At 38.6% G+C, this 24,718-nt stretch overlaps 1 protein-coding gene across 1 annotated transcript; it reads right to left on the bottom strand.

Moving 5' to 3' along the window:
- Positions 1–11,753: 11,753 nt before the first annotated feature.
- Positions 11,754–23,425, bottom strand: DBR1 (debranching RNA lariats 1). Its single transcript, XM_067737709.1, has 8 exons — positions 23,083–23,425; positions 22,333–22,457; positions 20,420–20,500; positions 18,177–18,262; positions 16,433–16,657; positions 13,522–13,602; positions 13,123–13,268; positions 11,754–12,639 (listed from the first exon to the last, which is right to left on the bottom strand). Exons 1-8 carry the CDS (start codon positions 23,277–23,279, stop codon positions 11,946–11,948), a joined length of 1,635 nt encoding a protein of 544 aa, XP_067593810.1. The 5' UTR covers positions 23,280–23,425; the 3' UTR covers positions 11,754–11,945.
- Positions 23,426–24,718: the final 1,293 nt, after the last annotated feature.

Here is a 24,718-nt window from a genome sequence, read left to right as displayed (position 1 = left end):
GCCTAACAAATTTTAAAAGCAAGAACTGAGAGGATCAAGCAGAGGAGGTGGCCAAGGTGGCAGAGTAGGAGGACCCTGAGCTCACCTCCTCCCACAGATGCACCAACATTACAACTACTTACAGACCAACTATAGCTGAGAATGACCTGAAAACTAGCAGAAAAGATTTTCCACAACTGAAGACCTGAAGAAGGAACCATAACGATTCTGGTAACAGAGGTGGAGAGGAGTATAGTGAAGACCGACACCCCTGGGAAGGCAGCTCACAGATGGGAGGATAAGCACAATTGCAGGGGTTCTCCCCAGAGAGAGAGAGGGATCCAGGCCTCAATCAGGCTTCCCAGCTAGGGAGTCCTACACCAGGAAGAGGACTCCTAGAACATCTAGCTTTGAAGGCCAGTGGGACTTATGTTTGGGAGAGCCAGAGGGCTGCAGGAAACAGGGACTCCACTCTTAAACTGTACACACAAACTCTCACACTCTCTAAGACTCAGCACAGAGGCAGTAGTCTGAAACAACACTGGGTCAGACTGACTTGCTGATTTTGGATATCCTCCTGGAGAAGCAGGAGGCAATTGGGACTCCCCTTACGGACATAGATGCTTGGCAGCAGCCACTTGGGGGAGCCCATCTACCACAAGGACACAGGCGCTAGCAAGTGCCATACTGCGGTACTCCCTCTAGCCTGTGAGTGCTGGGGGCTTGCCTGCTCACCAAAGGCCCAGCAGCAGTCCTGGGCCTCCCCAGCCACCCAAGACCAAGACCTTCTGATCATCGGGCCAGCACGAGCTCCAGCCTACTCAGGCCCACAGCCAGCTGCCCCAGGACCTGGCCCACCTCCCAGCAGGTGAGCACCAATCCCAAAACCCCTGGGCCCTGTGGCCAGACACATCAGGGTCCAGCCCTGCACACCAGTGGGCCAGCACCAGCCCTAGGACACCCCCCCCCCAGATTATGCACCCAGCCAAAGCAGGACCCAGCAAAGCCTGCCCCACAGAATACCAGTACCATCCTGGTACACCCTGGGACACACAGCCAGCCATACCAGGACCCAGCCCCACCTACTAGTGCACCCACATTAGTCAGCCCCATCACAACAGAAGGGCTCATGCAGCCCACATAGCTGGCACCCCCAGAGCATATAGCTCTGGTGACCAGAGGGGAATGTGCTGCTGCTGGGTCCCAAAGGACGTCCCCTACATAAGACCACTTCTCCAAGATCAGTAAACATAACCAACCTATCTAATACAAAGAAGTATTAGGCAATACACAGAAAATTAGGTAAAATTAGGAGACATTCTGACATATTCCTCTGAGGAAATAGAAGAATATGTTACAAATGAAGGAACAAAACAAAACCCCAGAGGAAGAACTAAGCAAACTGGAGATAAGCAATCTAACCAATAAAGAGTTGAAGGTAATGAACATAAAGAGCCTAAACAGACGTAGGAGAGGAATGGATGAACACAGTGAAAAGTTTAACAAAGAGTTAAAAAATATAAAGAAGAATGAACTAGAGCTGAAGAATACAACAAGTGAAATTAAAAACATACTACAAGGAGTTGACACTAGATTAGATGATAAAAAGGAACGGATCAGTGAACTGGAAGACAGAGGAGTGGAAATCACCCAAGCAGAACAGAAGAAAGAAAAAGAATTTTTGTTTAAATTAGGATAGTTTTAAGAGGCCTCTGGGACAACATAAAGCATACTAACATTTGCATTATAGGAGTCCAAGGAGAAGAGAGAGAAAGGGGCAGAGAAATTATTTGAAGAAATAATAACTGAAACGTCCCTAATCTAGGAAAGAAAACAGACATCCAGGTCTAAGAATCACAAAGAGTCCCAAGCAAGATGAACACAAAGGAGTCTACACATTATGATAAAACTTCAAAATTAAAGAAAAAGAATATTAAAAGCAGCGAGAGAAAAGCAACTAGTTACATACATGTGAACTCCAATAAGGCGATCAGCTGACTTTTCAGCAGAAACTTTATAGGCCAGAAGGGAGTAGCATGATATAGTCAATGCAATAATAGAAAAAACAAAAAACTACATTCATGAGGTTAAGGGAAACATCCTGCAATCCTGACTTTAGATTGGAAGTATCAGTGTGAATGCATGAGGTGTTTTGTCATGTGTGTGTATGTGTGTGCCCTTTTCCTAGCTCTGTCCATTGAAGAGGCCTAGAAACAATGACCAATCCAATTATAATTAACAATCTTTGTACCCAGATTATGGTCTTGAAATACATTGTCTCACTAAAAGAAACAAGGGCTTTTGGGGGGAAATGATTCATTTCATGCCTGAGGCAGAAAAAAGGTACAAGACGAGTCTGGAATATATTTTCACACCAGATAGCAAGGAAAGAGTCATGTCAAAATGATTCAGTAGTAGGGGTTTCTACTAACAAAAATGGGACACTCTTTGCTTTCTAAGGCATAAGTGCAACTGATTGAAACTCATTTAATATGTTTTAGTCCATAGGTTTTTAAAACTGATTGACCAGTTTTGGACTGTGATAGGGATTCAAGTCACTATCTGAAGACTTGTAAGAGAAAGAATCAAACATTTATCCTATATTTCCCATACACAATTGCACTATTGTTTACTGGCTATAAAAATAGCATTGTTATAAAAGGTATTCAAACTAATAAAAAAAATTACTGAATTAGAATATCACTATTTTTCAACTCCCAATAAATTATTGGATCTAGACATTGGGCATCAAATGCTGCTAATATCACAAAAAGAATGAAAAGCAGACATGGTGCGCCTGCTGATGAAGGAACACAGCACCACCTACGGTCTTTTCCAAGGAATTTGACCTAAGTCTGATCAAGCATCTGGCTCCAGCTGCCAATCTGCAGGAAAAACAGAGGATAGAGGAGCATGTTGAACTGCACCAAAAGCAAAATCCAGACTGTGGGATTCCAGACACCAAAAGTCCTTAAATCTCCAGCTGAAAAAGTGTAAAGAAAAGAAATAATGAAGCGAAATCATGAAGATTAAAAGCCCCTTAAAGACATAACAATTTTTTGAATGGACAAGACTCAACTACAGTATGTAGGATTGCCCACAGGTGAAAAACTACAAAGAAACACAAGAAAGTGATTACTATAAAGACAGGATAATGGATACTTTTGGAAGAAGGGAGGATATTGAGATCAGAGTGGAGCCATGGAGGGACTTCCGGGGTAAATGGCAAAGTTCTAGTCATCTGGGTGACCTGGAATATAGTTATAAGGGTGTTCATCTAACAATAATTCAGTAACTATACATTTGTCTTGTTTAGTATTCTGATGCTGTGTTTTATTTGATTTTATAATTTTATTTTATTAAAATGACCTAAAGGGGCTTCCCTGGTGGCACAGTGGTTAAGAATCCACCTGCCAATGCAAGGGACACGGGTTCAAGCCCTGGTCCGGGAAGATCCCACATGCTGTGGAGCAACTAAGCCCATGCACCACAACTACTGAGCCTGTGCTTTAGAACCTGCGAGACACAACTACTGAGCCCACGTGCCACAACTACTGAAGCCCACATGCCTAGAGCCTGTGCTCCGCAACAGGAGAAGCCACTGCAATGAGAAACCCGTGCACCACAACGAAGTAGCCCCTGCTTGCTGCAACTAGAGAAAGTCCGTGTGCAGCAACGAAGACCCAACGCAACCAAAAAAAATTAAAAATAAATAAATTTATTTAAAAAAAAAAAGACCTAAAGACCCCATGATTACAGACTCCTTAATAGTAAGTCAGAGACAATCAAATAGTGAAGTTATAAATTGCCTGTTACATAAAAACCTTATAAATAAGTAAGAAATTAAACTTCAACCCAGTAGAAAATTAGGGAAAAGCAATGACCAGGAAGTCTACAGTAAAAGAAATACAAATAGATTTCAATATATATGAAGACAGTCTTACCCATAAGATAATTAAAAGCTGCCCTGAGATACTATTTTTTATCTCTCAATGCCTATAAAGTTTAATAAAATAAGGTGTTGGAAAAGGTGTGGAGAAACAATCATTTTCACACATCGCTGGAAGCATAAATCTGTATAGCCTCATCAGAGAACAGTTAAGCTATACTTATTGAAATTATGAACTAATATACCCTGTGTCCAGTGATTCTACTACCAGGAATTTATCCTAGAGATCTAGTTGCACATGAGTGAAATCACATATATTTTCATTTGCATTGGTTTATTTTCAAAGGATTGTGAAAAACCTAATGTCCATCAGAAGGGACTGGTTTAATAAACTTAGATACATCCATACAATGGAATAATATGCTTCCATAAAAAATAAGGAAGACTTATATATGGACATGCAGTCACCTCCAAGATATATATTTTAAGTGAGAAAAAGCACGGTAAAGAAGAAAATGCGGGCTTCCCTGGTGGCGCAGTGGTTGGGAGTCCGCCTGCCGGTGCAGGGGACGCGGGTTCGTGCCCTGGTCCGGGGGGATCCCGCGTGGCGCGGAGCGGAGCGGCTGGGGCCGTGAGCCACGGCCGCTGGGCCTGCGCGTCCAGAGCCTGTGCTCCACGGCGGAGGAGGCCACGGCAGTGAGAGGCCCGCGTACAGCAAATAAATAAATAAATAAGAAAATGCGTGGATTGCCACTATCATTCTCAAAAGAGAGTAGAAAAAGAAATTCAACTATTGATTGACTCTAGGGAAAGCAACTGAGTGACTAGGAAACAGACAGGAAGAGATTTTTCATCATATGCTACTTGTACTATTGGAATTCAATACTATGTGAATATATAAGCAATTCAAAAAAAAAAAAAAAAAGTTTGAATAAAAACAGTTGAGTATCCCAACAGTGACTGATGAGCACAGACTTATGATGAGAGTTGAGAAGTTTGATAAAATTACTAATGAAGAATTCAGGCAATCATCAGGAACTTCCTATCTTGGATTCAATAAGTCAATACATGGAGAAGTCCAAAATGGACAAAGGAAAGCAACTGAAATGCTTTGGAATCCTTTGATATTCTTCTCTAACATTTCCTTTCCACATTTTATACATTAAAAATAAAGATAGTGGTCACATCAATAATTCACAGCATTCTTTCTTGTTACCATTCTTTTATACACTTTTAGGAACTGATTTTGAATCTTCTTTATAATTTCACTACTATAATTTATACTAAAATTTAACTTACCAGATTTGCTAAATTCCCAGGATGGAGTCAATATTTTCTCCCAGGTGGTTTGGCAAGAACTGACACCTTTGCAATGTTAAGCTATCACATCCAGAATCCTAGACCATTTCCTCATTTATTTAAATATTAAATTATTTCCTTTAATACAGTTTTCAGTTTTTCTCTACTGAAGTCTTGTGCATTTTTGATAAATTATTTTCCAGAAATGTTTTCATTTTTCTTGTTGCTGTGTTGCTGTGTCTGTCACTTTTGCTTACTGATGATTGCTGTTATAGAAAAAAAAAATGCTGTGATTTTTAAAGTTTTCTTTGAATCTGGTAAACTTTTGTTGACCTTGTTTATTTGTATGAATCTTTTTATTTTACTTTTTTTCTTCCTATATAGGTGATCTAGATATAGATGATCTGCAAATAATGTTTCCTTTCCAACCTTTGTATCTATTTTCTTTTCTTTTTTTTAGAGATACAGCTGTTATTTTATTTCTGCTTATAGCATAAATATATACTCATTTGCTTAGGGCAAAGCCTTTTTTTCTTTCTTTAATTTATTTATTTTTGGCTGTGTTGGGTCTTTGTTGCGGTGCGCGGGCTTCTCATTGCGGTGGCTTCTCTTGTTGTGGAGCACGGGCTCTAGACACGCAGGCTTCAGTAGGTGCAGCACTTGGGCTCAGTAGTTGTGGCTTGCGGGCTCTAGAGCGCAGGCTCAGTAATTGTGGCACACGCCTTAGTTGCTCCGCGGCATGTGGGATCTTCCCGGACCAGGGCTCGAACCCGTGTCGCCTGCATTGGCAGGTGGATTCTTAACCACTGCACCACCAGGGAAGCCCTCTTTTTCTTTTTATACAATTTTTAAAGGTTACTTTACATTTACAGCCATTACAAAATATTGGCTATATTCCCCAGGGAGTACAACCCTTCTTATTTTATAGCTTGAACCAAGACCTCCAGTAGGTATTATATTAAACAATACCTGCGGCTCAGATACCCCATTTGATTTGCTCTTGTAGTACTATGTTCCTGTCACTTGGCACACTGCCATAGTTGGAATTTCACAATTTTGGATGGGATTATTTTATTAATATTAAATTCCCTCATTGTACTTTAAGCTCCATGAAGGCTGGAATTATAACTGGTTTTTCTCACCATTGTATCCCTGGTATAGTGACTAGGACATATTTATCTCAATAAATATTTCTTGAATGAATGAATAAATATCTGGCCTAAGCTGATTAAAAAAACATAATAGATGAGGGCCATACTTTTCTTATTTTGCTTTTTCTTCCCCTATCCTAATTACAAGCCCATTAACATCCAGGAGCACATGTATCAGTCAGGGTATTTGGCTTGCAAGCACCAAAACTCATGCTGGCTAAATTAAACAAGAGGGGAATTTAGTGGAAGGAGATCAAATAGGGAGTTGGGATTAGAAGATGAAAGGAATGCTGAAACACTAGGTTAAAAAAAGAGCAATTCTGAGGGTGTAGAATAGATAGTAGAAACTGCTGTAGAGTTTTGTCTGGGTACTGCCACTGGAACAACCATTTTCATCTTTTTATCTCTCTGATCAATACCCATATTCCAAGGAGGGAAAATCCAACTGTTATAACTTGAGTCACATGACTGCCTTTGGACAGGTTAGGGCAGGACACCAGTGCAGTAGTGGTGATTCCCAAAGAAATAATGTGTGGTGTCGCTACCAGAAAGGGGAATTAATGCTTGCAGGTCAAAAATCAATGACCTTTAAAGGTCCACCTGTGACATCACCATTTCAGACACTAGGATAAACTAGAAACTAATGCAAAGAGTTGGGAAGGGAGTAACAGGATGAAGGGGTTCAGAATGGGAGGAAGACATCTCTGAGTATACCTTTTTTTAAAATTTTTATTGGAGTATAGTTGCTTTATAATACTGTGTTAGTTTCTACTGTACAGCAAAGTGAATCAGCTATATGTATACATCTCTCCCCTCTCTTTTGGATTTCTTTCTCATTTAGGTCACCACAGAGCCTTGAGTAGAGTTCCCTGTGCTATACAGTAGGTTCTTATTAGTTATCTATTTTATACATAGTATCAATAGTGTATATATGTCAATCCCAATCTGCCAGTTCATCCAACCCCGCCACCCCGAGTATACCTTTTAAATATAGTTTTGACAACTACAATGAAGTACCCCCTCACACTGGTTAGAATTGCCATCATTTAAAAGTCTACAAATAGGGCTTCCCTGGTGGCGCAGTGGTTGAGAGTCCGCCTGCCGATGCAGGGGACACGGGTTTGTGTCCCGGGCCGGGAAGATCCCACATGCCGCAGAGCGGCTGGGCCTGTAAGCCATGGCCGCTGAGCCTGCACGTCCGGAGCCTGTGCTCTGCAACGGGAGAGGCCACAACAGTGAGAGGCCCGCGTACCGCAAAAAAAAAAAAAAAAAGTCTATAAATAATAAATGCTGGGGAGGGTGTGAAGAAAAGGGAAACCTCTTGCACTGTTGGTAGGAATGTAAATTGGTGCGGCCACTATGGAAAATAGTATGGAGGTTCCTTAAAAAACTAAAAATAGAGCTACCATATGATGCAGCAATCCCACTCCTGGGCATATATCCATAAAAGACAAAAACGGCAATTCAAAAAGATACATGCACCCCAATGTTCATAGGACCACTATTTACAATAGCCAAGACACAGAAGCAACCTAAGTGTCCAGCAACAGATGAATGGATAAAAAAGATGTGGTATATATACAGTGGAATATTAGTCAGCCATAAAAAATGGAATATTGTCATTTGCAGTAACACAGACCCAGAGAATATCACACTAAGTGAAGTAAGTCAGACAGAGAAAGACAAACATTATATATTACTTATATGTGAAATCTAAAAAATAATACAAATGAATTTATTTACAAAATGGAAGCAGACTCACAGACGTAGAAAACAAATTTATGGTTACCAAAGGGGAAAGAGGGGATGGGGAGGGATAAATTAGGAATATGGGATTAACAGATACATACTACTATATATAAAATAGATAAACAACAAGGATTTACTGTAAAGCACAGGGAACTATATTCAATATCTTGTAACAACCTATAATGGAAAATAATCTGAAGATATATATATGTATGTATACATATATATATATGAATCAGTTTGCTGTACACCTGAAACTAACAATATTGTAAATCAACTATACTTCAGTTTTTCAAAAGTTTTGACTTTTGAAACATGTAGATGTTTTACAAAGTCAAAACTAAAAGAAAAAAAGCAAAGCAAGGAAATTTCCTTCTCACACAGAAAATATACACTGCTCTCTACCTTGATTTAACTTAGTATAACCTAAAACTCACTCTGTATCAGTTCATGAGAATCTCCCATTTTTTTTAGTGTACAATTCAATGGTTTTCATATTTACAGTATATTCACAGAGTTGTGTAACCATCACCATAATCTAATTTGGGAACATTTTTGTCACCCTCCAAAAAAATCACATATCCATTAGCAGTCATTCTTCATTACCCCCCATTCCCTTCCCCCAGCCCTGGGCAACCAATAATCTACTTTCTGTTTCTATGGATTTGTCTAATTGGGACATTTCGTATAAATGGAAATCAATCAACATGTGTTTTCTTTTTTTTTTTTTGTATCTGGCTTCTTTCACCTAGCATAATGTTTTCAAGTTTCATCCATGTTGTAGCATATGTACTTCATTCCTTTTTATTGCTGAATAATATTCTGTTGTGTGGGTATATATTTTATGTATTCATTCATCAGTTGAATGGACATTTGGGTTACCTCTACTATCTGGCTGTCAAGAATAGTGCTGCTATAAACATTTATGTACATGTTTTTTTGTCCCACATTCTTTTTTTTTTTTTTTTTTTTGCGGTACGTGGGCCTCTCACTGTTGTGGCCTCTCCTGTTGCAGAGCACAGGCTCCGGACATGCAGGCTCAGCGGCCATGGCTCACGGGCCTAGCCGCTCCGCAGCATGTGGCATCTTCCCAGCCCAGGACACGAACCCGTGTCCCCTGCATCAGCAGGCGGACTCTCAACCACTGCGCCACCAGGGAAGCACCACCCCCCCCAACCCACATTCTTTTTTAAAGCTGTGTGTTACTCCACCGGGTATTTGTTCAACCAGTCTTCTCCTGGTGAATGTTTAGACTGTTTCCAATGGTTCGTTATTACAAATAATGCTACAATGAATACTCTTGTGCTTATGCTTTCTTTTATTTTGGAGATGTATCTTTAGGACCTATTCCTACAAGTTTAATTACTGAGTCTATATAAAGAGTTCTTTATATTTTGGAAGGATGAGTCTGTGATATGAGTTGCAAATACATTCTTCCAGTTTGTCATTTATCTTTTAATATTGTTTATGGTGTTTTGTTTTGTTTGCTGTGCAAAAGTTATCGATTTTTGCATATAGTCAAAATGTGTCAGTCTTGGGCTTCCCTTCCCATGGCCGCTGAGCCTGCGCGTGCGGAGACTGTGCTCCGCAACGGGAGAGGCCACAACAGTGAGTGGCCCGCATACCACAAAAAAACAAAAAACAAAAAACAAAAAAAAGTGTCAGTCTTTTACTGTGTCTGGATTCTGAGATACAGTTACAAAGGCTTTCCTCAGTTCCAGATTAAAAGGAAATTTACCCATGTTTTCATCTGGTATTTATATGGTTTCATTCTTCACATGTATATCTCTGATCTATTTGGAGTTAATTTTGGTATATAAAAAAAAGTTTCTTTCCCAAGGCCCAATCCTATTTATTTAAAATGTCATCTTTTTCCTCAGTGATTTGAGATGTCACTTAAATACTATACTAAACTCTTATATATGTTTGGGCCTATTTCTTGTCTTTCTGTTCCATTGGCCTGTCCTCTTATGAACCAGTACTATGTTGTTTTAATTACTGTAGAGGCTTTGTATTACGTTTTAATAGCTGTTATGCCCAGCATATGTCCATTACTCTTTGCAGGGGATTTTCCTGTCTGTTCTAACTTATTTATCCACAAGCATTAAAATCAACTTGTCTAGCTCCAGAAAGACAAACAAAAAACATGTGTTGATATTCTGATTAGGATGTTAAATTTATATGTTAACTTGAGAACTGGCATCTTTAAAATGTTGAGTTTATCTATCCAGGAATAAGAGATGATTTTCTATTAGCTCAGGTTTACTTTTGCATTTTTCGGGTGCATTTTAAGGTTTTCATTACAGGTTTTATGCATTTCTCATTAAGTATTTTTGTTGTTTTGCTTATATCATGCCACTCACTAGTAATTGTGTATGTGAAAACTATTGATTTGTATGTTCAGTTCATAACATTACTTTGCTGTATTACTTTATTTACATATTACTTTAGTGGTATCTTAGTTTTAGTTTTAATATTCTGGTGTTTTCCAACGAAACATTCAGGTCATCTGTATAAAGATGCTTCTGCCTTTACAATTCTGATTCCCCTCATTGTTTTCACCAATATTAAAATATAAAGGAGGTAGTGGGTATCTTGTTCCTTGATTTTGCTCTCACTTTCCTTTGATGGGAATGCTTATAGTATTTCTCTTTTAAACAAGATGCTAGATTTTACTTTTCAAAAAAAATCAGAAATGGGTGTTGCATTGTTTGTCCTTAGATCTATTACTGGGTGAATTATATGAACAGACTTCCTAATATTGAACTATCTTTGTATCAGTCATGCTGTATCTTAAAATGTGCTATAGATTCTGTTTGCTAATATTTTATTTAGGACTTCAATTGGGACTCAATATTCATATGTGAGATTGGTTTGTGGTTTCTTTGCGCAATCTTTGTCAGATTTAGGTATCAATGTTATATTAGCGTCATGAAAAGAAACTGAACTTTCCTTCATTTTCTATATTTTGGAACACTTTGCATAATATTAGTGGTTACCTTTAAAAGGTTTGGTAGTTTCTCCTGAAACCATCTGAACCAGTAGTCCCTCGATAACACTATTCCTTCTACAGAAATTACTTTCACTTTCCATCTCTACTAGGATAATTCTTTTCCCTTATAGGTTATTACAAAATACTGAGTATAGTTCCCTGTGCTATACACTAGGTCCCTGTTGGTTATCTATTTTATTCCCTGCTAGTAATTAATACTAAGCTGAACTGTGGCCCACATGACCTGTATAGTCACATTAAAATTAAAGCTAAAGCTAAAATATAATATGTAAAAGTCAGCAGGGTTATATTAATCTCATCAACTAAGTATAAGATTTTATGTTTGCCAATGTTTAGTACTTATTTCCTGAAATCTTATCTACCCTCTTCAGCTTCAATTATATTCGATAGACATTAAGAGCTGACCAGAGAAAATATTTATAATAAATGAAAAGGGAGCATATACAAGTATATATACAATAATGACTTAACTGTAAAACAAAATATGCCATATTTTATACACCAAAATATTTACAGTGATAGTAACTCTATGAAGGTAAAAACCCCTGTCTTACTCATCTTTGTAGTGCCATCTTATGGAAGAGTGCCTGGTACAAAGTAGGTGTTCAATAAGTGCTTGCTGAAAAAACTGAAAGTGAATAATATATGTTCTCAGAAAAAGGGGGGTACTCAATCAAGTAAATATATGAAAGTTTAATTTTTTTTTATCTGAAACATACAAAGGCCTAAAGATAAAGTCGATACCTAACTAAAATTTATGTAACTTCATTATTACAAAGTTAAGTCTTGAGTCAAAGATCCAGCTCTAAAAATATAGTCTCAAAAATCACATATCTACATATAACACTAAAACAAGTAAATTGTCTTAGGCTGTATCATCATTATCCACTGCAGCATAGATGGCTTGATTCCTCCTCTTGATTTTCTTTCTTTGTTCAGGTTCATGTTCATCACTCAGCCTCTTCAACGGCACATTGGTTAAGTCCTTTCCATCCCCCAACTCCACAGGGTCACCGAGATTCCCCTCCTTGCCAACTGGGGAACCGGATGTATCATCAGAAGATACAGTCATGGAACCTGGCAAGATCCTGATGTCAGAGAAGCTTGCAGAAAAGTCAGAAGCTTGATCAGAAGATGGTTCTACAGATGGTGTATTCATGTCACTGTGTGCGCTTACAATACTATCATCATATTCCTCTTCTTCATCTAACATTATTTCGTCTGGATTAATAGAGGACAGGGCAGATGTGTCTGTGTTATACTCACTAGGGTCTTCTCCAGAGTCATTACTCTGCACGTCATCCTGCTCTTCATAGTCACCACACAAGTGCTGTTCTTCCTTGGCCTTCTGAAGCCTGATGTTAATGTCAGTGATGCCAAGTTGGGCACAAAATTCAGTAGTCTGAGGATTGATCCTATGAACCAACTGCATTTGTGTCTGTGGCTTGCTAGGGTCATAACAAGCAGCCGTTACACTAAAGTTACATGGAACTTTGAGGTCATGATTCAATCTTTCCAACACTTCGTTCATAGCTTCTTTTGTTGCACTGTAATCCCACCTAGAAAAGTCCAAAACAATAGCTTTTTATATTTTATCAGCCTTGGACAACACATGATGAGCTCCAACTATGGATGGCAGGTGCATTAAAAAATAAACCACATTTCAGAATTCCACTTCATAAAATTATAGTTAACTTAGCAAAGGACCATTTTGAGATTAAAACAATTCTTAGAAAAAGCTGTCCTTAACTCACTCCCTAAAACAAGTACAAATTATTTTAATGTGTGAACCAAATCTCCACGGTCTTAAGGTTTCATGCACTTATGCGCTTATAGTTTGCTGCACTTATACACTTCTTTGGGTTGGCGCTCAGCAGTCTATTTTCTTGGATCTCTTGGACGGAAAACTTGCAATTTTCATACCAGTCAATAAACTCTGAATTGTAGCAATAACTCCCTTGATTTAAAAAAATAAGAAGGTGGAGGGGACAACAACTGTGCATACAATGGAGAGGGAAAATCCTAAAGAAGGTCAGACTCACCTCGTATGCAGGCCATTATTTTCAGGCATATTCCATAGGCGCTCACTCACATTCGTAAGATCATTAGTAGCCCTGAGAATGGCGAGCCATTCGGTATCATACTCCAAGTAGTCAGGAGCACTGGGGTCGTGTTCTATTTCTATTACCTACAAGAAGAAATTGGTGATTTTAAGAAGTACATATCTATTTTTAATATTCTAAGAATGTCAATATAACAGTAAAGTTTGAAAGGAATTTAATTTAGTAGCTTACAAACATGAATGTAACTTAAACATTCCCAAAGAAATCTCAGAACACATAAATTACAAACAGCACCAATAATTTCTGCAAGGAGACAATTTTTTTTTAATCACTGAAAGAGTAAAACTATATTGCAAAGTTATTTCATTTTCTTTTTACCTGAAGAAAGTCTCTGTGTGGTAAGCATTTGTCCAGGGCTAGAAATCTGGTTGCTTTGGCTGACTGTCCTTTATCCTTGGCCTAGACAATATGAACCATGATTTAAGAAAGAACGTTAAAACATCACAAGCAATTCAGACATTGAAAAGGATGGAAATAATCTTCATTACCCAATCCCCTAAGTTGTGTGTCAAAGGAACAATGGTTACTTTTCCAAAACAAGTTAGCTCTATACCCCCTTGTGCAATGACAAGCAAGGCACTTACACTCTCTGGGCCTGGGCTTCAACTTCCTTACAATAGTCAAAGCAGAAAGAAATGGTGGTAATGATAATGTTAAATCAAAGCAAATAACACACATAAACCAAAGCATATAACACAAAGGTTAAAGATCAGACAACGGAAGAGCTTAAAAGTAAATTGGCAGAGCTAAAACTATACAACTCGTATAAGAATTCATAGGAGAAAATCTTTGTAACCCTGGGTTAGGCAAAGATTCTTAGATACAACACCAAAGTAGATATATATATATATAGATATAGATATAGATATAGATATATACACATACATACTCCATAGGATGAAACACTATTCACCAATAAAAATGAAAGAAACACTGACACATGCGACAACAAGAATGAGCCTCAAAAGCAAGTAAAGGAAAGAAACCAGTTACCAAAGACTATGTATTTTGTGATTCCACTTATATAAAATGTTCAGAAAAGGCAAATCCATAGAGACAAGACAGATTAGTGGTTGCCTGGGGCTGAATGTTGACAGAACAAAGACTGACAGCAAAGAGGCACAAAGGATCTTTTGGGGTGATGGCAATGTTCTAGAACTGGATTATATGATGTTTGCACAACTCTGGAAATTTACTAAAAATCACTGAATTCTACACTTAAAGCAGGTGAATTTTTTGATATGGAAATTATACTCCAATAAAGTTCTTTTTTAAAAAGTGAACCAGCAGAAAGAAACATGGGAGGATCACAAACATGAAGGTCACACTGGAAGAAGTAAAAAGTGACTCACTAAAAACAGCAAGGCAGGGCTTCCCTGGTGGCGCAGTGATTGAGAGTCCGCCTGCCGATGCAGGGGACGCGGGTTCGTGCCCCGGTCCGGGAAGATCCCACATGGCGCGGAGCGGCTGGGCCCGTGAGCCATGGCCGCTGAGCCTGCGCGTCCGGAGCCTGTGCTCCGCAATGGGAGAGGCCACAGCAGTGAGAGGCCCGCGTACCGCAAAAAAAACAAAACAAAACAAACAAACAAAAAAAACAGCAAGGCACATGGAGAAAGAAAGACAAGGAAGCAAGTGATGGGACACCCTGCTGAGGACCAGGTTTTAATTCAGTGGTGGGGAGGGACTGAGAGGTGGGATGCACAGAGATCATGGGCAGATCCTGGCAGCAGGGCAGTTCTGAGGAAAGATGACCTTTGGTGTTAGTAAAAGGGCTCAGACAGAATACCGGTGAAGTCAGAGGCAGTTGAGGAGCAACAGAAAGGGATCAAACATATTAATTCAGGGACACAAGTCCCCACGGTTGACAACAGAAGACAGAATCAGGGAAAAGTAGCAAATTAGGTGCTTCAGTAGCAATCCAAGAGCATCATGAGCCCCAAGAGACAGAGGAGAGTAACACAGATGTGGGAAAGGTGACTGACAGAAACAGAAGACTTGGACGTGAGAAGAGGATAATCACGCTGGCAACAGCCCAAAGGAAAATGCAAGAGTAACCTCGCCTTCTTCTCCCAGTGAAGCTGGGGAGTAAGAATAAGCCCACAACAGAGAGGGCCCACAGGAATGTTTTCAGACAGAATCTTCCGGACCGTGTGCGAAGAGCATCACCGAAGTGTACCTCTACCGCAGAAAAGGGTTTGGTCAGGTAAGTTCAGGAAGCGCTGCACAACCCCTCCGCCATCTCAGAGAAAGGTAATACCCATTAGCACACTGGACTCTCAGAAATTCTACACAAGCCTCTGGGAAGAAATCCCGAACTTTGTTAACCCAGCATTTTCTAAACGTATTTCCTATGGGATACTTTATGGGAAAGTCAGAATTCAACCAGAATCAGAGGTGAAAGGAAGAACTGCATAGTTCCATTAAAGCCTAACTCTAAGTAGGTATTTATTTTCTACTTTGCATCAAGCACCATCCCCATGCAATTACCAAAGGAAAACTCTGGGAGTCATTCTAGATTCACTCCTCCCTCTGTCACTAAATCCTGATGATTCTGCTTCCAAAATCTCTCTGGAATCTGCTTCATTCTCTGTGTTCCCTCTTTGCCTTAGGTTAGAACCTCATCTTTTGCCTCCTCTGCCTCCCATTTAACATTACTCCAATCCACACACAAAACTGCTGCCAATCTAATCCTTCTGAAATGAAACTCTGACTTCATGACCCCCAACCTTCCCCATTACCTCCTGGTTAAAACCCAAACTCCAGAGCATATCCCAGAAGGCAGCTATGATCTCACTCCAGCTTCATCTCTCCCTGTGCCTCAGCCCCAGGGACCAGCTGCACTTCCCCAAAGGCACCACGCTCTCAGACCTTCCAGCCTGTGCACACATCGGTCCCTGGGCCTAGATTACCCTGATAATCTGCTTCTTCCTGGCACCATCAACTCCTTTAGAAAACCTTCTCTATCCCTTCATCTCTCTGTCCACATCCCCTCTCACCATGGCCTGGCTTAGGTGTTCCCACAGTATCCTAAGCACTTTTTGTCACAAACTTATTACACTATTTTATAATTGCTTGCTTGTCCCTTCTCCCCACTGGATACTGAGTTATTCACAAAAGGAAAGTCACCTTTGATCTCTTTCTCTAACTTTCCAACTATGCCCATAGGGCCTAGCCCGTAGATGTTCAATAACTGCTTGTTAACTCAAAGAATAAGCATTTTGTTTTCTACCTGATGCTGCATCAAGGCTGCAAACTTCACATGCAGGTGTGCAGAAAACCAGTAAGTAGGTTTTAAGTGCTCTAAAAGTTCTGAGGCAGCGGGACTTCCCAATGTGTTATTTTCCACTTCTTGTCGGAAAAAAGATTTAGTCTTAAGAAGTTGCTTCTTATTTCCATAATGATATATACTTCTCGGCCAATCATGAGATAAGAATATGTCCATAGGCTGCTTCAGCTTTAACAGACAAAGAAAAGAAAGAAAGCTCTTAGAAACAGATTAACCAAAAGCAATCCCCTCCCTTCTCTCCACCGCCACACAACCATTTACCCACGGAGATCTGTAGATTTCTGTGTAATTCATTCTAAGAACACTTTATTTAAGGAAGTCACAGAAATACTGAGCTACTCACTCATCGAGGCAAAGAGAAACACCTTTCTCTCTGCCTGACAAATCACCTTTATTTTCCGTGGCAAGGCAGTTCAATAGAGACACACTTTGATTAGATTGCCAATCAGCTAAGGTCTTTAGCACTGGGTTTCTAAAATCTACAACATGCACTGTTCTTTTCCCTTTTAGTAAAGAAACTACTGTTTTAAGATCAATGTCCAGATTTCATGAGACTTGTACTGTAAATGATACAGTAAACCTAACCTACAGTAAACCTTTTTTTTTTTTTTCTGATGGACTCACATAGTAAACACCAAAAAAACCTCTCCGTTTACTACAAAAATTATATTAGAGGTATTTAAGGTAGCTGGTGTCTTCTTGGGGAGAACACAAAATATACTCCATACTGTCAAGTAATCCAAAGCAAATACTTGGACAACTAAATTAAAATAATTTAAGTAAGTGTTCAAGAAAATACAAAAGGTAAGATGACATGATTAACCACTGAAAAGCTGGTATGGGCAATAAGTGCTACAAAAATTCAGAGAAGGGTGAGGACTTTAAACTAGAACACTGGTTGGGAAGTGAAATCTAAGCTGGGTCTCCAAGGACCAGTAGGATTTAGATGAGTAAAAGTAAAAAGTAAAAGGTAAGTAACTGTTATGAATGGGGCATACCTGTAAACATCTTTATGTTCCAGTCGAGGCTGTATTTATGATGGGAAGGGCCTGAGTTCAGTCTGGCAGGCCCTACCAGCCTGGGGGCTCTGGCAGGCTCTTAACTGTGTGGGAAGTCCGGGCAGGTTACTTTATCTATCTGAGCCTTTGGCCTCTCTCCCTTAGTGTGACAAAGTTGGACACGCTGCATGACAGAATTTGAGTGACAGTTATATGAACTATCACGGATGAAAGCTGCTTAGCCCGGTGTCAGACATTTAATGGGTTCACAAACAAAAACCTAGTTTCATTTACTCTCCAGTTGAGCCAGTGTTTCACTTATCACCTTCACAATTTTCCCATATCATCTTCACTATTATTTTCTATTTAATATCATTATTTAAAATAAAATATTTAACACTTTCTTTCAAGTATCACTTTATTCCAATATATATTCTTCAGCCTTACCCTAAGGAATGGTAGCTGAAGTCATGGATCAAATATTTTATTTTATTATTAATCACTAAAATAAATGTATAGCCATTAAAATCTAAAAAATGTTCATCTGTGAACCTCCTAAAAACAACTCAAGATCCAAATTGTGGAAATACAGAATTGAGCTCTTCTTGGAAGTAGCAGATCAAAATACATTCTGGTAGAGAATTAGTTTACCATTTTTTCAAGTCTGCCGTAATGTACTTTTTACATACCTGTTTTAATTTGTAGACTTCAATATTTCTCACATGATAGATACTCCTTATTGTAGCTGCATTATAGGGGGGGCACTCAAAATGACCTTAAATTGAAGAAGAGAAATAAGCTATTATCAACTCCCTTAAATACTGCAAGTATAAATACATACGTACACTTCTCCAAAACTGATGCTTGTCAACAATGCTTTTGGTTCTTGAAAATTTTATTAAAAAAACACTCAAAATGCTGGTATTTTCTAATAACTGATCACCAACTATAAATCTAAATAAGTGAGAGGCTTATGATTTTTTAAATTAAATTATATTTAATTTTGGAATACATTGTTTAGTCACATAGTTTAAGATTTTCAAGATACCATCAGAAAGGTATAGGGTAAGGGGGAGCGGGGGTGAGGGAAGGATGGATTGGGAGTTTGGGGTTAGCGGATGCAAATTATTACATACAGAATGGATAAACAACAAGGTCCTACTGTATGGCACAGAGAATTATATTCAATATCCTGTGATAAACCATAATAGAGAAGAATATGAAAAAGAATGTATATATATGTGTAACTGAATCACTTTGCTGTACAGCAGAAATTAACACAATATTGTAAATCAACTATACTTCAATAAAATAAAGAAAAAAAAGAAAGGCATAGGGTAAAAAGTATTCCTCCTGGAGGGTAGACCCTAGTGGGTACCTAGGGCTGGCATGGGAGCAGGGATTAAGTCTGGCACAAAACTTTTAGGCATGATAGAGATGTTCTAAATCCAGATGGTGCTAAAGGCTGCATAACTCTACAATTTACTAAAATCACTGAATTGTGTACTTACAATGGTACATAAATTTTACGTCAATCAAGCTGCTAAAACAAGCGGACAGGGTTCTCCTATTCCTTCCCCCATCCATCAGTAACCCTACCTACAGGGAACCAGTGTTAATCAGGTTTCAGTATTTTATTCCAGGGATGTCATTATATGCATATAATATACATATTTCTTTATCCTCCCTTTTCTTTCTATACAAGTGGCAGTATAATTTATACACGTTCTGTGCCTTGTTTTTTTCACTTTATTTTGGAGTTCTTTTCATATTAGTCACACATAGAGCTGCTTCTTTTTTCCTTCTTTTTGACTTCATAGCATTGCACTGTATAGTTATATCATGACACATTTAACTAGTTCCTATCTTTTGCTATTACAAACAAGGCTGAAATACATTTGTTTATATCATTTTGCACTTGTGGAATATATCTGTAGATAAATTCCTGGAAGTAGAACTCCTGAGTAAGAATACTTCTATAATTTCCACAGATGTTAACTAATTTTCCTCCAAAGAGTGGTTCCAATTTGTGCCCACACCTGCCAGGTAGAAGATGGCCTATTTTTGCAGACCCATCACAATAGTTCAGAATCATGGGGAACAGGGCTGCAAGGAACAGACTTGTGATTTAACAGTTACACTGAGGATGTAAGTTTTAGCTGTCAACTTAATTCATGAAATTTTAAAATCAATGTGGATCCAAGCTATTCCTTTAACTTTAAAATCAAGATATAATTCATTCAGATACAGTGTGGTACATTTATACAATGGAATACTATTCACAAATTTAAATGACAGAGTTACATGTATCAACATGGATTTAAAAAACATATTAAACAAAGAAGTTGCAGAAAGATACATGTAAAATGATACACTTATATGAAGTTTAAAACATGCTATATAATACACTGTTTAAAGCTGTTACTGATATGGTAATGATATAGAATAATCAAGTGAATGATAAACACCAAATTCAGAATAGTGACTGCCTGGTGAGGTAAGGGAGGAATAAAAGGAGAGAGATGGGACTGAGGACAGATAAACAATGAACTTCGATTGTATCTGTACTCTTTTATTTCTTAAAAATCAAAACTAAAAGTGGCAAAATACCAAATAAAACTAGATGGTGTATACACAGATAATACGTTCTAGTGTTCTCTATTTTTTCATATTTATAAAATATTTTATAATATAAATTTAAGAATAAATTAATCAGTTCATAGGAGAAATCCAATGAAAAAGTCAAACTGTATATTATGCTTAAGTTACTATGGGGTATGGAAGTTCTAAGTTTAAAAACAATTCTCAGAATAACAATACTCACTTTGCTGTATACCTGAAATTAACACCACATTGTAAATCAACTGTACTCCAATTAAAAAAAGAAAAAAAGAATGTAATAAAATGTAAAAAAAAAAAAGCATAACAATACCTTTTCGATAGTCATGAGATTTAAAGATACCAGAGATTCCACCAATCCTTACACCTCGGTATTTTACTACACCTGCCAAGCCTGAAAAATTACATAGTTAAATAAAATTACTGTAGGCAAAAGCAATCATTTTTTTAAAGCAATCTTTACTAACTGAACAAACAGTTTAGAGGCCTAGAATATCATGCAGTCTTAAAATTATTTGAAAATTAAGTGTCATGATGAGGTTACTCTTTTACATAGAAAATATGCCAACAATATATAACATAGAGTAGGGAGACAGACTACGGAGGCAAGAGACTGAGCAGAAAAGAAGGAACAAATGAGACAGGGAGTGTGAAGAGGGAAACAGACATACATAAATTTGGTACCTAAAGGAATGTGGGGATGTGGCGGGGGAAATAGGGGAAAATGTCCTATGATGGATTTATATGTTATATATAAGGTATATATAACATATACCTTTGACTTATAGAATATAGAAACCTGCAGTTTCTCTATTTCATTTGATTGATCATCTTCAGACAATTTCACCTTCTCACAATACTACAGTTGTCAAAAGTTGATCCATCAGTAATGACATAGAGAAATTAAATTTCTGAAGTTATAATGTCATCACTAGAAACACCTATAAACATTTAAATAAAGAGATGAAAGGACTGTATAGTTTAAAAGGACTAAAACTGAACCTGAACCTAATCAGGTCTATAAATCTAAATGCAGATTATAAGCAACACAGAGGATAAAAGGAACACGTTAAACAACCCAAGGAAATCCAATCAGCTAAACCCAGAATGTGGGAAATTCTGCCAGATAAATTTCCCATATTCTTCAACAAATAAACAGCATGGGGGTTTGGGGGAGAAGAGAGTGCAAAAAGGGACAGTTATAGTCTAAGAGACTTCAGAATCATGACAATCAAATGAAAGTGTGGACCTTGTTTGGACCCTATTTGAACAAGTCAACTGTAAAACAGACATCTTTGTGATAATCAGGGAAATCTGAACATGAACTAGGCAACAGATAATGATAGGTAATAGGTATAATCATGGTACTGTAGTTGTGGTATTTTTTTTTAAATCCTCATCACTTAAAAACACATGCTAAAGTATTTACAGGTGAAATAATCCGATGGCTGAGGTTTGCTTTAAAATACTCCAGTTGGGACTTCCCTGGTGGTCCAGTGGTTAAGAATCCACCTTCCAATGCAGGGGACATGGGATTGAGCCCTGGTCAGGGAACTAAGATCCCACATGCCCCTAAGCCCCTAGAGTCCTCATGCCGCAACTACTGAGCCAGCACACTCTGGAGTTCCAGAGCGCCCAGGCGCCACAACTAGAGAGAAGCCTGCCCACCGCGAGGAAGATCCCGCGCCGCAAGGAAGATCCCACATGCGACAACTAAAGACCTGACACAGCCAAATAAATAAATAAATAAATAAAATATTAAAAAATAAATAGATAAAATACTCCTGTCACCTCCTCCCACAAAAGAGTTTAGGCGGGGAGTGGGTTGAAAGAAGGATGGCAGAACAATAATTGTTGTTAAAGCTGTTTAATAGGTACAGAGATTCATTATACTATTCTCTACTTTTGTGTATGTTTAAATATTTCCATTATAAAAAGTTCATTTTTTTAATTTAATAAGAAGAGTAAGAAAAAAATTAAGGGATTGCAAATCGTACAGAAGCTCTTTGCAGTTATATTAAGTATTGCTTAAAGCACTAGATGATGCATGGACATATTTTCATGATTACCTACTTAAATGAATTATTTTAATTAAATTTTCATGATTATTTAAATCAAGAGACATTCCCAAAACACCATACATTTCAAGATGCTGATCAACTGATAAACAAATCCTGACAGGCTCTTCCATGCCATCAGACCAAGAAATTACCCACGAACACATACCTAAATAATAAATGTTTGGTGCTACCCAGCCACCATAGGGTAACTCTTGCAAATGATTTGAGGCTTCATGGTTACCCCCGATGAAAATTGTGAGAACTGGGGCCTTTTTCTCTCCAGAGTAATACCTAGAACATAAGGGTAAAGTTGTCAATTGGCATAGCAGAAATGAGACATAGAGAAAAGCAATTGGGCATGCCTGTGCTATTAGGCATAGCAGAAAAGCAAAATAAGGTCCGAAGTAAAAAAAACTTGAGCTCATCATAAAAAGTTAAGCCCTTTCTAAACGAATTGTCCATCCTTGTCCTTAAGAATGATTCAGGGCCGCCACCTTGGGTTCAAGCCAACGTATATTCAATGAGGTCAAAAACTTTTGTCAGTTCACTGCAACAACCTTAGTTTCTAGAATGAGAACTAGCACATAGCAAGTGTCCAATAAAAACTCCTCGATCAATAAATGAAGTAGTCCCAGAGTCCTATTAAGCATAAAGTAGATTAACCTGTCAGTTTCTTCCTCCAGATTTTCCCCTCAGGCTGCGATACCTTCCGAAACAAAACAGATGAATCGAAAGAAGAAAAGTGACATTTACTAAGCGCCAGTTCCTAGACACACAGCGTAAACAAAGACGGGAACTAAGAGAGACAGCTGGTCAGTGGCAGACAGGATTCCAACTCAGCCCGGGTTCTCAGCCCCCACCGCTGGCTAGTCACACCTCGCACCGCGGGGGCCCGGGCCCAAGCCACGCCCCTCACCTGTAGAAGGTCTGCATGTGGCGGTACTTGGGCGGCACGGCCATGCAGCGCAGGTCGGCCTCGTTGCGCACAGCCTGGAAGTCGCCGCAGCATAGCAGAAGGTCTATCGGTCCCGGGCCGCGCCGCTCCGCCAGCGCCAGCGTCTCATAGATCTTGTCCAGCTCGCCGTGGCAGCAGCCGGCCACAGCCACCCGCATGCTGCCGGCCCGAGGCAGGGAGCGCTGCCCGCAACCCCCTAAACCAGAGCCAGCCCAGGCCGGACAACGAAGACCCGACTGATCGCTCAGATCCCGCCAACCTTAACTGAGACGCCGCCTCTTGCAATTGAGACTCCAGCAATATAATTCACTTCCGGTTTCCAAATCTCGCGAGAGAGAGGTCGGGAAGGGAATGACCAACACGGATTCCAGGGAGCTTTTAAATCATCTCGTACTTTGCCTGTTGTGGCAGGTGGTTCTTGAAGTCGGAGCAGCCTGACAGGTGCTAAAAATCAAAACCAGAGTAGTAAGACAAACAAACAAAAATTCCCGGAAATAGTGTAGTTTATAAAATCAAACTTAGGATGAACTTCTCACGGCAAAGATAATTGCCTGAAAGTGATTAGAAACGATTAAACAAACGATTTTTTAAGACGTCCGAAATAAAAATAAATTTAAAATAAAACGTAAAACCTCACTGAGGATTTTGAAATTATCTCCTCGAAGAGTTTCTAAAATTATCAGTTTTTTTTTTTTTAAAGGGGCCAGAGACTCTTCATTTCCCTACCAAATGGTTGTTTGTGTAACTAGACTGCAAGCTCAATGAAAGCAGATGAATATCTCGAAAACATCCAGGAGGGAAAATGACCAGACTGACAATTGAAGAATTAGTGGCCAAGGCAGAAACAAGCAAACAAATAAAACCCTTATGGCAAATTTAATAAAGAAAATAATCAAGATAATACAGAGAATAATAAAACCATCTCTGCTCATTAAAAAAAAACTAGATAAACAATTTCTAGGAATAAAGACACCAAAGTTAATTCAAAATGAAGCAGAAGATGTAAACAAAATAATGACAATAAGAAGACACTGGGATATATACACTACCAAATGTAAAATAGATAGCTAGTGGGAAGCAGCCACATAGCACAGGGAGATCAGCTCGGTGCTTTGTGACCACCTAGAGGGGTGGGATAGGGAGGGTGGGAGGGAGACGCAAGAGGGTGGAGATATGGGGATATATGTTTATGTATAGCTGATTCACTTTGTTATACAGCAGAAACTAACACACCACTGTAAAGCAATTATACTACTATACTAAGATGTTAAACAAAAAAAAAAGACTGGGAAAGTCAAAGACATAAATCCATTGAAAGACATTTATGAGTGATTTATAGGTGATTTATTTCAAATTTACAAGGAAGATACACTCTTCATGATATCTAAATCAATCAAGAGGGTAGAAAAAGATGGAAATCTAATATTTCCTATTAGTTTTTAATGTTTTATTTTCCCTTCTGTATTAAATTTTTTGAACTATATAAAGAACAGATAACTTTTTTTGACATTGTTAAATTTAACTTCTAAAAAAAAATTTAACTTCTTCCACTTGATTTTCGATCTACAGGAATTATCTTTTTCTGGATCTTTTTTTC

The sequence above is a fragment of the Pseudorca crassidens genome, chromosome 5 (assembly GCF_039906515.1).
Source record: "Pseudorca crassidens isolate mPseCra1 chromosome 5, mPseCra1.hap1, whole genome shotgun sequence".
In the NCBI taxonomy this organism is placed as follows: domain Eukaryota; kingdom Metazoa; phylum Chordata; class Mammalia; order Artiodactyla; family Delphinidae; genus Pseudorca; species Pseudorca crassidens.
The sequence above is the reverse complement of the archived record's forward strand: the minus strand, read 5'-3'. Positions and strand labels throughout refer to the sequence as shown.

Coding starts and splice junctions, on each gene's coding strand:
- DBR1 (XM_067737709.1), bottom strand. CDS start 23,279: ATGCGGGTGGCTGTGGCCGGCTGCTGCCACGGCGAGCTGGACAAGATC. Junction 22,458..23,082: donor CACATGCAGACCTTCTACAG/GTGAGGGGCGTG, acceptor CTTATGTTCTAG/GTATTACTCTGGAGAGAAAA. Junction 13,603..16,432: donor CAGCCTTGATGCAGCATCAG/GTAGAAAACAAA, acceptor CATATTGTCTAG/GCCAAGGATAAAGGACAGTC.